This window comes from Lampris incognitus, chromosome 3 (genome assembly GCF_029633865.1).
Source record: "Lampris incognitus isolate fLamInc1 chromosome 3, fLamInc1.hap2, whole genome shotgun sequence".
NCBI lineage: Eukaryota > Metazoa > Chordata > Actinopteri > Lampriformes > Lampridae > Lampris > Lampris incognitus.
In genome coordinates this window covers 102,128,423-102,142,642 of record NC_079213.1, presented here as the reverse complement: position 1 = coordinate 102,142,642, position 14,220 = coordinate 102,128,423, and the positions used below count along the sequence as shown (strand labels likewise).

General features: G+C 42.6%; 1 protein-coding gene across 1 annotated transcript in view; it reads left to right on the top strand.

Moving 5' to 3' along the window:
- Positions 1-14,220, top strand: part of ttll7 (tubulin tyrosine ligase-like family, member 7) — a 173,083-nt gene that overhangs the window by 128,682 nt on the left and 30,181 nt on the right. Inside the window, exon 15 of the mRNA XM_056276406.1 lies at positions 7,333-7,573. Within this exon, the coding sequence (XP_056132381.1) occupies positions 7,333-7,573 (241 nt within the window). The remainder of the gene's footprint in view (positions 1-7,332; positions 7,574-14,220) is intronic.

Below are 14,220 nucleotides of genomic sequence, written 5' to 3'. Positions count from 1 at the left end.
CAGACAGCACTGCATTTTGCTCTGTGTTTTTGTTTGTGTTTGCCAATAGGTGATGCAGTTTGGTTTTAACTCTTTTATAATTTGATTGGGGCGGCACAGTGGTGCAGTGTGGTAGCACGGTTGCCTCACAGCAAGAAGGTTCTGGGTTTGAGCCCCGGGGTAGTCCAACCTTGGGGGTCGTCCCAGGGCATCCTCTTTGTGGAGTTTGCATGTTCTGTCTGTGTCTGCGTGGGTTTCATCCGGGTGCCCTGATTTCCTCCCACAGTCCAAAGACAGGTAGGTCAGGTGAATCGGCCATACTAAATTGCCTGTAGGTATGCATGTGTGTGTGTGGGAGGGTGAGGGTGTGTGTGTGTGTGTGTGTGTGTATGTGTATCAGCCCTGTGTGATGGCCTGGCGGCCTGTCCAGGGTGTCTCCCCGCCTGCCACCCAATGACTGCTGGGATAAGCTCCAGCATCCCCGCAACCCTGAGAGGAGGATAAGCGGTTCAGAAAATTGATGGGTGGATAATTTGATTGGAGTCTGATTGGTGATGTGTTCTGTTCCTGAGATGTGTTCATGGAGCAGGTTTGTGGTCTCAGCCTCAGGACCAGTTGGGTAAGGGGGTTCCTATTACTCCTCAGCTCTTGGCATTGCAGGGCTTGGTGATGATACGAGAGGAGGTCACTTAGTTTTAGTTGTGTCCAAAAGCTAATTGCTTTTTTTTGTATTGTTAGTATCAGTGGGTATTGACCGAATTCTGCCCTGCATGCATCACTCTCTCTATCCATTACACTGTCCATCCACGTCTCTCTCTTTTTTTGGGGGGGGGATTTTCCCCCCTTTTTCTCCCCAATTGTACCCGGCCAGTTAACCCCACTCTTCTGAGCCATCCCAGTCGATGCTGCACATCCTCTGCCGATCTGGGTAGGGCTGCAGACTACCACATGCCTCCTCCAATACATGTGGAGTTTGGAGTCACCAGCCGCTTCTGTTCACCTGACAGTGAGGCGTTTCACCAGAGGTACGTAGCGTGTGGGAGGATCATGCTACCCCCCCCCAGTTCCCCCTCCCACCTGAACAGGCATCCCGACTGACCAGAGGAGGCGCTAGTGCAGCAACCAGAACACATACCCACATCCGGCTTCCCACCCGCAGACACGGCCAATTGTGTCTATAGGGACGCCCGACCAAACCGGAGGTAAAACGGGGACCCCCATGTTGGTAGGCAACAGAAGAGACCGCTACGCTACCCGGACGCCCCATCCACATCTCTCTCTGTCTCTCCCCCAGCCTCTCTCTCTTGCTCTCTCTCGCTCTTTCTTGCCCCCAATATGCACGTTGCCTCCTTAACCCCCCCCCCCCACTGGCAATGATTGTATAAGCCCTGTCATCACTTCCTGCTCATTAATTTGGGTGTGCCCAAGAGCGCTGCCGGGGTGCACAGTGGAATAACAGATGTGTGCATGCTTTATTAATACTAACTATGTGTCCCTTCCAGGCTGTGAAACAGACATTCAATTTAATCAACTTTGTCTTTTTGTATTTCAACTGTGTGTGTGTGTGTGTGTGTGTGTGTGTGTGTGTGTGTGTCTAAATGAATGAGTGAGTGAAGATATTTATAAACTTGTGTGTGTGTGTGTGTGTGTGTGTGTGTGTGTGTGTTTTCATGTGTATGTGTTGCATGTCTGTTTTTGTGTGGTTTTTTTTGTTTGTTGTCTATTTAAGATGAAAACATGATGAATTCATGTGGGGAGGAGGGCAGAGAAGTGCCAAACGTCTGGCCATTGGCGAGGGTTGACACGTCTCGGGTCAACCCTTTAATTACCATTAAGGGTGAACCCAAAATTCACTGTTTCCTTTTTAAGAAATGACACATGCTGTGCCTCTGAGTTCAAATGTTCATGCTTCCTCCTCATCAAATATGAAAAACACACACCAAGTCCTTAATGATAATAATAAGAATAACTTTATTTATATAGCACTTTCCTAAAACAATGTTACAAAGCGCTTTACAAAGAAATAAAACCAGACAAGGCAAAAGTAAGAGTAAAAATAAAAACAGTATGAATAAATAAAAACAAATATCAAACATCTGTAAAAGTGTGCATAAAAAGAAAAGTTTTAAGACAAGAAAACAAAGCTAGAAAGGCTAGATACTTGGTTTGTCTTAGTTTGACAGGAAGAGACTTCCATGGTGTGGGGGCTCTAACAGCAAAAGCCCGATCACTCTTTGTGACAAACCGAGATCTGGAAATAATCAGCAGGGCTCCACCTGCAGATCTTGATGGTTGAGAGGGTGTATACCAGGTCAATATGTCAGAAATATATGTGGGAGCAAGACCATTTAAGGCTTTAAAAGTGAGCAATAAAATTTTTAGATCAATACGAAATATAACAGGGAGCCAGTGTAGGGAGGCAAGCACAGGATTGATATGGTTATGCCTCTTTGTCCCGGTAATGAGCTGATCAGCAGCATTTTGTACCAACTGCAGACAGTGGAGGGAGCCCTTGCTGATACCTGAGTAAAGTGCATTACAATAGTCAAGCTGAGAAGAGATAAAAGCATGTACAACTTTTTGCAGATCAGCAATTGATAAAAGTAGCTCTGAGCCCTTTCTTGTTTGCACTTGTGATAGAAAGGTCGGCGGACGAGATCACGCCGGAGTCCCTGTGGACTATGATGTTTGCTGATGACATTGTAATCTTTAGTGAGAGTAGGGAGCAAGTTGAGGTGTGCTTGAAGAGGTTGAGTCATGCACTGGAGAGAGGAGGGATGAAAGTCAGTAGGAGCAAGATGGAATACATATGCGTGAATGAGAGGGAGGACAGCGGACTGGTAAGGATGCACGGAGTAGAGGTGATGAAGGTGTTTAGATTTAAATACTTCGGGTCAACCATTCAAAGTAACAGGGTGTGTGGAAGAGAGGTGAAGAAGAGCGTGCAGGCAGGGTGGAGTGGGTGGAGAAGAGTGTCAGGAGTGATTTGCGACAGAAGGGTACCAGCAATAGTGAAAGGGGAGGTTTACAAGATGGTAGTGAGACCAGCTATGTTGTATGGTTTGGAGACAGTGGTGCTAATGAAAAGACAGGAGTGGAGCTGGAGGTGGCAGAGTTGAAGATGTTAAGATTTTCATTGGGAGTGATGAAAGACGGGGTTAGGAATGAATATATTAGAGGGACAGTGCAGGTTGGATGGTTTGGAGACAAAGCAAGAGAGGCAAGATTGAGATGGTTTGGATATGTGCGGAGGAGAGATACTGGGTATATTGGGAGAAGGATGCTGAATATGGAGCTGCCAGGGAAAAGGATAAGAGGGAGGCCAAAGCGGAGGTTTATGGATGTGGTATGGGAGGACATGCTGGTGGCTGGCGTGACAGAGGAAGATGCAGAGAACAGGAAGAGATGGAAATGGATGATCCGCTGTGGCGACCCCCAACGGGTGCAGCCGAAAGTAATAATAATAGTAGTAGTTGTAGTAGTATCAATTGCTAAAAATGACGTGACTGAGCAACATGTTTGTTTTGATTATTAAAACCAAGGTTAGCATCAAATATTACCCCAAGATTCCTAGCAGCCTATTTGACTACCTGACAGACCACCAAGATTAGTACCAAAAGGGCTGATGTAATTTGGGGGACCAAACAGAATGACCTCAGACTTATCATAATTAAATGTAAAGACATTTTTGGGCATCCAGTATTTAATGTCATAGAGGCAAGTTGTGAGAATTTCTAGGGCGCTAGGATCTGTGGGTTTTAGTGGCATGTATAACTGAGTGTCATCAGCATAAAAATGGTAAAACTCATCGGGATTTTGAATGACCTGGCCAGGGGCAGCATGTATATCAAAAAGAGAAGGAGGCCAATAACTGAGCCTTGAGGGACACCACATCTCATCTGAGCCATATAGGAAGTAGAGTTAACCAGAACAACAGAAACGGTTCTGTTGGTGAGGTAAGAGCATAGATAAACTAAGAACCGAGCCCTTGATGCCAGCCCAAGTCTAAGTGATGTAAGAGGATGTTGTGATCGACTGGGTCAAAGGCAGCATTTAAGTCTAAAAGAACTAAAATCGAGCAGTCACCTCTGTCTGCAGTCAGCATTAGGTCATTAGTGACCTTAACTAGAGCTGTCTCGGTATTATGAAGTACTTCTAGAGCCACACTGGAAACTGTTAAATACACTATTAGTGTTCACAAAAGAAATCAATTGACATGAAATTACTCTCTCCAGAAATTTAGATAGAAAAGACAATTTGGAAATTTTTCTGTAGTTACTTAAGTCTGTAGCTACTTAAGGACAGGGGATCTAAATCAGGTTTCTTCAGCAATGGGTGAACAATGGCATGCTTCAAACTGTCTGGAAAACAACCAAAGGCCAGAGAATTAAGAATTTGCAGAATAACACGGCTAATAGTTGAAAATACCTCGTTGAGCAGCTTAGTGGGAATGATGTCTAAGATGCAGGAGGAGGAGTTCATATTGGAGACTCTACTCTCTAACATTGAAGTTGTAATCAGTTGAAACTGGGTAAAAGAGGCAGAGGTAACATGGGTAATAGAACGAATGCAAGAGCCAGGCTGGATTTGGGGCCTGATATTCGCCACCTTACTTACAAAATGAGTGAGACATTTTTCAGACAACTCAACATTAGGTTCAAAAAAAGAAGTGGAAGGACCATTTATAACTGAATCAATTACCCTAAAGAGAACTTTAGGATTGTGGCTATTTCTTGAAATTAGTTCAGAGAAGTAAGCTGATCTTGCATCCTTAACTGCCTTCTGGTAAATTCACATTTGGTTTTTAAAGGTGTTATGTGCTTATTCGGACTTGTTGACCCTCCATTGTCATTCTGATTTTCTACAGGTCTTCTAAGGGCTCCCGTGTGATTGTTCAGCCAGGGGAGGTTATTTGATTTTTGTTTCCTATTTTTAAACTGTGTAATTTGGTCGTGGATGGATAGGCACTGATCATTGAATGAATTTAACACTGCATCTGGATTGCGTGGGATATAGAGGGATAAAAGGATGATGAATTAAAAGCATCACAGAATTTAACTGCAGAGCTAGCGTTGAGAATGCGAGAGGGTGTTTTAGGTTAGTCACTAGGAATAGCGAGCTGTAGTGGGACTTTAAATGACAGCTTTAGCTGTAGAGACCAAAACCGTTTTTTTGTTTTGTTTTTTTTGTACCATGCTGTAAACATTTTTATTTCTGTTTGGTATTTTAACATGGCGGTCTAATGGGATTGACTCACTTTTTGAGCCAGCATCAAGTGGACATTCAAGAAACTGCAGTTTTTGGCCCTTTTGGCACAGCTTCATTTTTCAGCTCCAGAGGTTGCCGCTTGGTGTGAACGTGTTTGTGAGTGTGTAAACACGTGCTTTTGTCTAAACACACACGTACATATATGCAAACCATTTCACCTCTAGGTCTCCCAGCGACAGATGGTAATTGGTGGAGGGTGAAGGGAGGTTGAAGGGGTGCATCTGATGGAGCTGATATTAGTTCACCACCATCTTGTTTATGCGGGTGTGTGCATGAATGTTTGTGTGTGTGTGTGTGTGTTTGTGTGTGTGTGTGTGTCCCCGTTTGTGTATTTTTGTCATTCTCGTTTGTTCATCTGACATGTTTTCCTCAAAGTGTCTGTAACTCCCCAGTGTGTGTGCATGTGTGTACATGTGTCTACCGTATATAGGTACGGCTATATGTGTGTACTCTGTACTCTGCCTACGTATTTTTGATCCGCAGCCTGTGTGTTTCCCCATTGTATATCCTGGGTATGTGTGTATTCGGGTCTCCTATATGTCATTTGTGCGCGTATGTGTGTGCACACTTTTCTATTCTTCTGCAACGTTGCCTTCTTTGGACAATTATGAAAGTCTACTGAAAACCTACCTCTTTACTAAGGCTTATAGTCTATAGTCTTTATCTTTGTTTTAGTCTTTTTTTTGTGCATATCTAGTGTAAAGCATCCTTGGGTTCCTTGAAAGGCAATATACAAAACTAAGTTGTTGTTGTTGTGCCTCGTTTTCCTCTTTCTTGTGTATGTGTGTGAGCTTGTACATAGTTTTTGTGCAATATGGGTGTGTATCTTATTGCTATTTTTGTGTTTTGGTCATGTATATGGATTTATGTGTGTCTATGCAAGTGTGTGTTTGTGTGTGTCTTAGGTGGCATAAATATTTGTGTATCATACGTGTCATCACCATTAGTGTGTGTGTGTGTGTGTGTGTGTGTGTATGTGTGTGTGTGTGTCTTAGGTGCCATAGATATTTGTGTATCATGTGTCATTTTGGTGGCATGGTGGCGCAGTGGTTAGTGCGGTCCCCTCATAGCAAGAAGGTCCTGGGTTCGAGCCCCGGGGTAGTCCAACCTTGGGGGTCGTCCCAGGTTGTCCTCTGTGTGGAGTTTGCATGTTCTCCCCATGTCTGCATGGGTTTCCTCTGAGTGCACCGGTTTCCTCCCACAGTTCAAAGACATGTAGCTCAGGTGAATCAGCCGTACCAAATTGTCCCTAGGTGTGTGTGTGTGTGTGCGTGTGTGTCCTGTGATAGCCTGGCGACATGTCCAGGGTGTCTCCCTTCCTGCTGCCCAATGACTGCTGGGATAGGCTCCAGCATCCCCACGACTCCGAGAGCAGGATAAGCGGTTCGGATAATGGATGGATGGATGTGTTATCTCGGCGGCAAGGTGGCGCAGTGGTTAGTGCAGTTGCCTCACAGCAAGGAGGTCCTGGGTTTGAGCCCTGGGGTAGTCCAACCTTGGTGGTCATCCCGGGTCATCCTGTGTGGAGTTTGCATGTTCTCCCTGTGGGTTTCCTCCGGGTGCATGCGTTTCCTCCACCAGTCCAAAGACATGTAGGTCAGGTGAATCAGCCATACTAAATTGTCCTTAGGTGTGAATATGTGTGTGTGTGTGTGTGTGTGTGTGTGTGTGTGTGTGTGTGTGTGTGTGTGTGTGTGTGTGTGTGTGTGTGTGTGTGGGTGTGTGTGGGTGTGTGTGGGTGTGTGGGTGGGTGGGTGGGTGGGCCCTGTGATGGACTGGCAGCATGTCCAGGGTGTCTCCCCACCTACCGCCCAATGACTGCTGGGATAGGCTCCAGCATCCCACGACCCCGATTTGGATTAGCGGCTTGGATAATGGAATGGAATGTGTCATCTCCATTGTTGTGTGTGTGTGTGTCCTATGTATATTGTAGGCATGGGCATTTTTGAATACAAGCCTAACATAAATGTCATCCCTTTGTGTGTGTGTGTGTGTGTGTGTGTGTGTGTGTGTGTGTGTGTGTGTGTGTGTGTGTGTGTGTGTGTGTGTGTGTGTGTGTGTGTGTGTGTGTGTGTGTATCCCCAGCCCCTCTCCTCCATGCCGGAGAGCAGTCAGATGCCCAGGAGACTGAGAGTGGACTACCTGGGTGACTTCACCAGCGGCAGCAGCCCGGACAACTCCTGCTCTTCCTCCGAGGAAGAGGAAGACGAAGGGGAGGAGAGAAGGAGAGAGCGGAGCGGAGTGGGAGAACGAGTAGAGAAGAGGGAGAAGAAAGTTTCCTACGACCTCGGGGAGAGCAAGGAGAAAGGCTCAGCAGAACGTTCCGGTAAAGGGCCTGGATCTATTTAAGTGGATGGGAGTGTCTTTACCGGGAAACTGAGGTGTGGGAATTCTTTTTTTTTTTTTTTTTACTATTTATTCATTCTTTCTTTTCATTCTTTCCGTCTTTCATTTTTTCCCTTCCTTTTTCTCTCCAGTGGCAGTGCTTTAAAATATCACTTACTGTGGACTACTCGCCGCCATGGCAACCCACTTGTACTAACTCACATATGTGATAATGGCGTGCTACCAGTAGATGGCGCTCAGCTTATACATGGCCAAGCATTACTGTAGCAAGCGTAAGAATCCAGGGTTGGGTTTCCCGTTGTCTAACTGTGGTTTTAAGTTCCATTGGAAGAACCGCCGTTAGCAGAAAATTTATTTTTAAAACCGTCGTTTGAACGAATGTTCGTAAATACAGTCGTAAAGTGACTTCCAGTGGGACGGTAGAGCAGTATGCACGCTTGAGCTGTGAACGCTCTCACGCCAAAACTCGAGAAGTAAACGCAGAGGGACATAAGACTCCCTGACAATGAGCGGCGGTTCAACGAAAACAAAGAACAAAAGAAACCCAGACAACCAAGGTAAAGGAATAAACCGTTCGGCCGGTGAGAAAAGCATGTTAACGTCTGATGCTAACGACGCTACGGCGTCATTTCAAAGTAGCCTGGACTGCATTAGCAAGCAGATTCAAGCCTTGCGAAACGAACTGAAAACAGACCTGAAATCAGGCGAGGATGAAATCACAGCCCACAGCCCACAAAATTCAAAGAAGACGTTGATCACAAATTTGCAAAAATAACTACAGCTATAGGAGAGCAGAGAGAGAAAGTGGACGCCGCTTTAACTCGAATTGAAGAAGTCGGTCGAGACATGGAACACAGAAGCTAACTGTGCACTGCAGGAATTAATGACGGCGCAGAAAGTTGTGATGGACAAACTAGACGATTTGGAAGCGAGGTCCAGAAGGAATAATATACGGATATGTGACATACAGGGCACTGCTTATGGACAAATGGCTCCGTGAGGAACTCACAATAAACACTGACCTCCAGATACAAAGCCCCCCCCCCCACACACACACACACACACACACACACACACACACACAAAGCTTGGCACCGAAACCTAAAGCAGGACAACCTCCTAGATCAATTGTCCTCAACTTTCAGCAATTTACAGTGAAGGAGATGGTATTGGAAAAAAAAGGCATGGGAGAAGAAAACAGTTAAACTTGGTGGAAATAGAATTTACTTCGACCACGATTATTCTGCAAGGATGCTGTGACAACGTAAAGCGTACACAAACATTAAGAAGATCCTTAAAGTAGAAAGCATATGCTTCCAGATGCCCCTCAATAAGATGCACATACACTGGGACAACGGAGTGAAAACTTAAAGCAGTGCAGAAGAGGCAGCCAGCGACATGCGGAGAAGAGGATATGAAGTGCGGGACGCAGGGGTAGATGCTGGGGACTCCCCCCTCCTTGAAAGGCTTCAGGCAACTGGGACCGCGGCATGGAAACTCATCACAAGCGACCGATCTCTGGAGAAAGGGAGGCGTGTGAGAGGACAGCTGCAAGAATTCTAGTGCGAGGATATAACAACGCGAGATGGAAGAATAAGTCGATCTGAACTAAGTGAGAAGAATAACAAGACTCAAAATATAACTCAAGTGAAGATAAAATTACAGTTTTGAATGTGTTTGACTTTGGAGGGTTAATGATAATTGGCATGTTGGCTTGAGAGGGATAAAAACACAGCTGCCTAGGATACAGGGCTAGTGTTGGTAGATTAACTCCTTTTGGGTTGAATCTCACAACTAACTGGGGGCCCTCCTCAAGTGGAAGCCTTTCCCCCTCAAAACAAAAACAGAGTCAACATGTAATGAGGGTTGTTGACAACTCTTTGGAAGTCACCTTTTGTGTACATAGTTAAGCTTAGATGTTCCTACCCGTTGCTTATAACACTGCTAATCACTCATAAATATGTTTCTGTTAGCCTGTGGGGGAATTACTACAATGTTAATAGACCCAAAACGACCTATGGATACTAAACAAGAAGAGGTAAAGTTCATATGTTTGAATGTCAAAGGAAACCCAGTCAAAAGAGCTAAAATTATGGCTAAAATTAAAAAGGAAAAAACACAGATCAGCCTCCTACAAGAAACACACCTATCTCAAACAGAGCATGAGAAATTGAAAAGATTTGGATTCAAAAACACCTCTTATAGCTCCCACTCTAACACTCGCAAAAGAGGAGTAGCAATTCTAATATCTAATGCGATTAAATTCGAATGTGATTAAATTCGAATGCCAAAAAGAAACGAAAGATGAAGAGGGAAGATATAGTATTGCAAAAGGAACAGTTGACCAATCAATGATTACTTTGGTGAACATATATGCACCGCCTGAAAGTGATAAACAATTCCTTAAAGCCCTATTGGATACTATCGCTGTAGAAACTGAGGGCATATGTATATGTGGAGGAGATCTCAATGTGATAATAGACTATGATCTGGACACAATGAGCTTAAAGAGAAATAAAAAATCTATTATAAAATTAGTGAAAAATACTTGGGAGGAAATAGGCTTTTTTGATATGTGGAGGCATCTGCATCCTCTGCAGAGAGACTTCAGTCATTTTTCAGCAACACACTGCAGTATACTCCAGAATTGAATATTTTTTTATGCAGAAAGAGAATAGGGATGGAATACAAGAATGTAAAATTGCAGTGTCCGACGTGTCTGATCATATTGCCATTTACCTAAACGTTTAGACAGAAAGATACAATATGGAGATTGAATGTGGGAATATTAAACAATAAGTTGATAGTTGAGCAAATCAAAACAGATATTCAGAATTATCTGGAGGAAAATAATAATGATGAGATGGACCCAGCTATAGTATGGGATGCATTAAAGGCGGTCATAAGAGGAAAACTGATTGCAATTACACGTAACCTCAAAAAAGGAAAAGTGAAACAACATAAGATAAAAGAAACATAAAAGAAAAACTGACCAAAAGGCACAACAACAAATTAAAAAGGTGAGAAAGAAAATGAATGATTTACTCCAACATGAAATAGAGATAAAAGCAAGATACTTAATACAAAATTACTATGAATCAGGCCCTAAAGCTGCCAAATTAATGGCGAGATGATTATGGAAACAACAGACAGAAAGCAAGATCTATAAAATGCATGACCCAAAAACAAATCAGCTTAAATATGAACCAAAAGAAATTGAAAACATTTTCAGAGACTACTACAAAGAACTCTATACCCAATCATCGGCCCCCAATCAAAATTATACTAAAGCACTCCTTGACTCTCTGGACCTACCCTCTATAGGTACATACCAAAATGAGCGCATAGCAACAGAGATAACTATAGATGAAATTCAGAAAGCAATGGGAAAACTGAAAATAAACAAGGCTCCAGGTAGTGATGGATATCCATCGGAGTGGTACAAGAAGTTTGAAAAAGAACTGGCACCTCTGTGCCACACTACTTTTAACTGAATTATGACCAAAGATACTGTCTTGCCCTCGTGGAAGGAAGCAATAATCACAGTACCCAAACCACTAAAGGATAAGGAATAGTACCAGAACTATAGGTCAATGTCAATTTTAAACATTGATTGCAAACTCTACACCTCTATTACATCGAACAAGCCGAAATCATTTGTACCGGACTTAATAGACGAAGATCAGACTGGCTTTGTTATGAGTAGACAAACACATGACAATATTAGAAGAACACTACACATCATACATAGAATACATAGAAATAAGTTACCAGCAGCATTGATCAGCCTGGATGCTTAAAAGGCATTTGACGGGGTCAGTTGGGGTATTTTTATACTTAACATTGCAAAAATGTGCCTTTAACAGAAAATCAATAAATTGCATTAAGTCTATCTATAACAAACCCACAGCTACAGTAAAAGTGAATGGATCTCTCAGAAAGATTCACATTAGCGAAAGGAACCAGACAAGGCTGCTGCCTTAGTCCGACTTTATTTGTGCTATACATTGAATCTTTGGCCCAAATGATCGGACAGGACTCTTCAATTACAGGAATAGAAATCAACAGTCGGAAACATGTAATAAGTCTCTTCTCGGATGACGTTATGATCCACCTGAACGACCCAGTTAACACCTTTATGCACCTAATGAAAATTTTGGAACAATTCGGCTCATATTCAGGTTACTAATTAAATATACTTAAAACTCAAGTTGTCACGTTTAACTGTTCACAAAACCAAAAATTTAAAGAATTTAAAGTAAAGCGGGAAGCAAAATCACTTAATTATTGGGAGTCAAAATACCTAAAAACCCAACAAAACTATATAAATGTAACAGAACATATCGCTGTCAGCATAAGGAAAGATATTGACAGATGGTCCGCTTATCCATTGGGGTTATATGACAGGATAAATGTGATGAAAATGAACATTTTACCATGTCTGCTATATTTGTTCCAATCCCTACCTGTGACTATACCACAAGTCCAATTTCTTAAATGGGATAAGCTCATTTCATGATTTATATGAGAAGGTAAAAGGCCTAGAGTATGTTATACCACTCTTCAGTTAACAAAAGATAAAGCAGGAAGGGCACTTCCGAACCTGAAAGAATACTTCCTTCAGGTTCGGAAGTTTTTGCAGCCCAATTGCGCCCACTTATTCACTGGTGCAGTGCAGATTACGTAGCCTGATGGAAAGACATTGAAGTGTCTACGTCTAAATTCCCAATCCAAACAAGTAGATAGGAAAGTATGATCCCCACCTGTATAAAAGACGAGGTAGATATAGACCCGATAACATCATTTACTCTAGAAACATGGTATTCCATTGGCAAACAATTAAAACTGGGAAGGGAACTTGGTCTGTTAAGATCGATAGGATATGATGATGAATACAAACCAGGAAGAACTGATACCAGCTTCAAACAGTGGACAGGAATGAGCATAACAGCCATATATATGCAAGGTAACTCAAAATGACGAAATGAGAAGCTTTCAAGAATTAAAAACCACAGATCAACTAACAAATCTGGATTCATTTTGATATCTACAAATGACGGATTATTATAACAAGAAAATCAAGAAAAAATTAGAATAAAATACACCCAATTATTAAGGTACAAGCATACAATAAGGCTACACCCAGAGCTGTGTCAATCTTGTACTCTTGTTTGATGGAATGTAGAAAGGACTCAACATTATATGTAAAAGCTAAATGCGAAAAAGAACTGAATGTAAAAATCCCAGAAAAAATGTGGTATGATATGTAGAAAATACATCAGAACACAACAAAATCACAGAGATGGAGAGAATTTATTTGGAAGAACTCGGTACTTTATCACACCCAAAATTAAAAGTAAACAAATAAATATTCAACAACCATGTTGGAGACTGTAACCACATGGAACCAAACCACACGCGCATTTTTTTGGAGTTGCATGAAAATGCAAGCTTTCTGGGATGGTATACATTCTCTTCTGTGTGAAATTTTGGTTTACAAAATCCCTCGATCCTGTCTTGTTCTATACTTGGGACACATGGAAGGAACCATGCATAAAGGAAACTAATATTTGATCAAGATCCTCCTTGCTGCTGGAAAGAAGGCGGTCACAAAGAACTGGCTCAGGACAGATTCACCAAACCACAAACAATGGTTGACCATCATAGACGATATCCTAGTGATGGAGAATCTCACATACAGGTTACAGATGAGGGAAGGACATTTTGAAAAAGACCGGGAAAAATGGTTAATATATATATATATAATTGTCAGGGGTCCGCGGTGGTGTAGCGGTCTAAGCATCGGCTTTGTGTCGATGCAGTTGCCCACTGGGGACCGGGGTTTGCGCCCCGGTCTCGTCAGATCCGACTATGGCCGGACTTGATGAAGCAGCAATAATTGGCAATGCTGTCTTTGGAAGGGGGGCGGAGTCGGCTTGTGTTCATCACATGAATGCGTCTCTGGGTGTGTCGGAAAAAGCAGTGGTTCGGCTTGGATTCGCCTTGTCACGAAAGTGGCGAGGCGTCTCCTTCGAGACTGCTGGCCGGAGAGATGCAGTTGGCGAATGCATGCAGCACAGGTGTGGGTGTTTGAACTAAAATAGGGATCGATTGGCCACTAAATTGGGGAGAAAAAGGGAAAAATCAGAAATGAATTTATATTAAAAAAAAAGAGACGAACAATAATGCTGCCTAGATGAATATGGACTTGCTCACCCCTGCAGGCTCTGTTCACCTTTAGTTGTGTCTTTAAATATTTTGTGTGTTGTTGAGTGCTTCTATTTTTTTCCCTTTTTGTCCGATGTGTTCTTGTTCTATTACTTGTTAAATATATTAATTGTCTAGTTTATTGTTATTATTTGTTTATGTGTGTGCATGTGTGAAATATATGCACAGTTCAATAAAAACATTGTTAAAAAAATACAGTCGTAAAGTTTTGTCGAGGCAATGACACTTCACCTACAGTAGGGAGCATAGTTCACCATCAGCAGCTAAAACCAAGAAATAATTTATTTCAACCAAAAAACAATTATTTATTGGTTTTAGTAGATGTAGACGTTTGATACTGTAGTGACTAAATTGATGCATTACAAAAAGCCCCCCTCCAGTGTGTACAGAATTAATCAA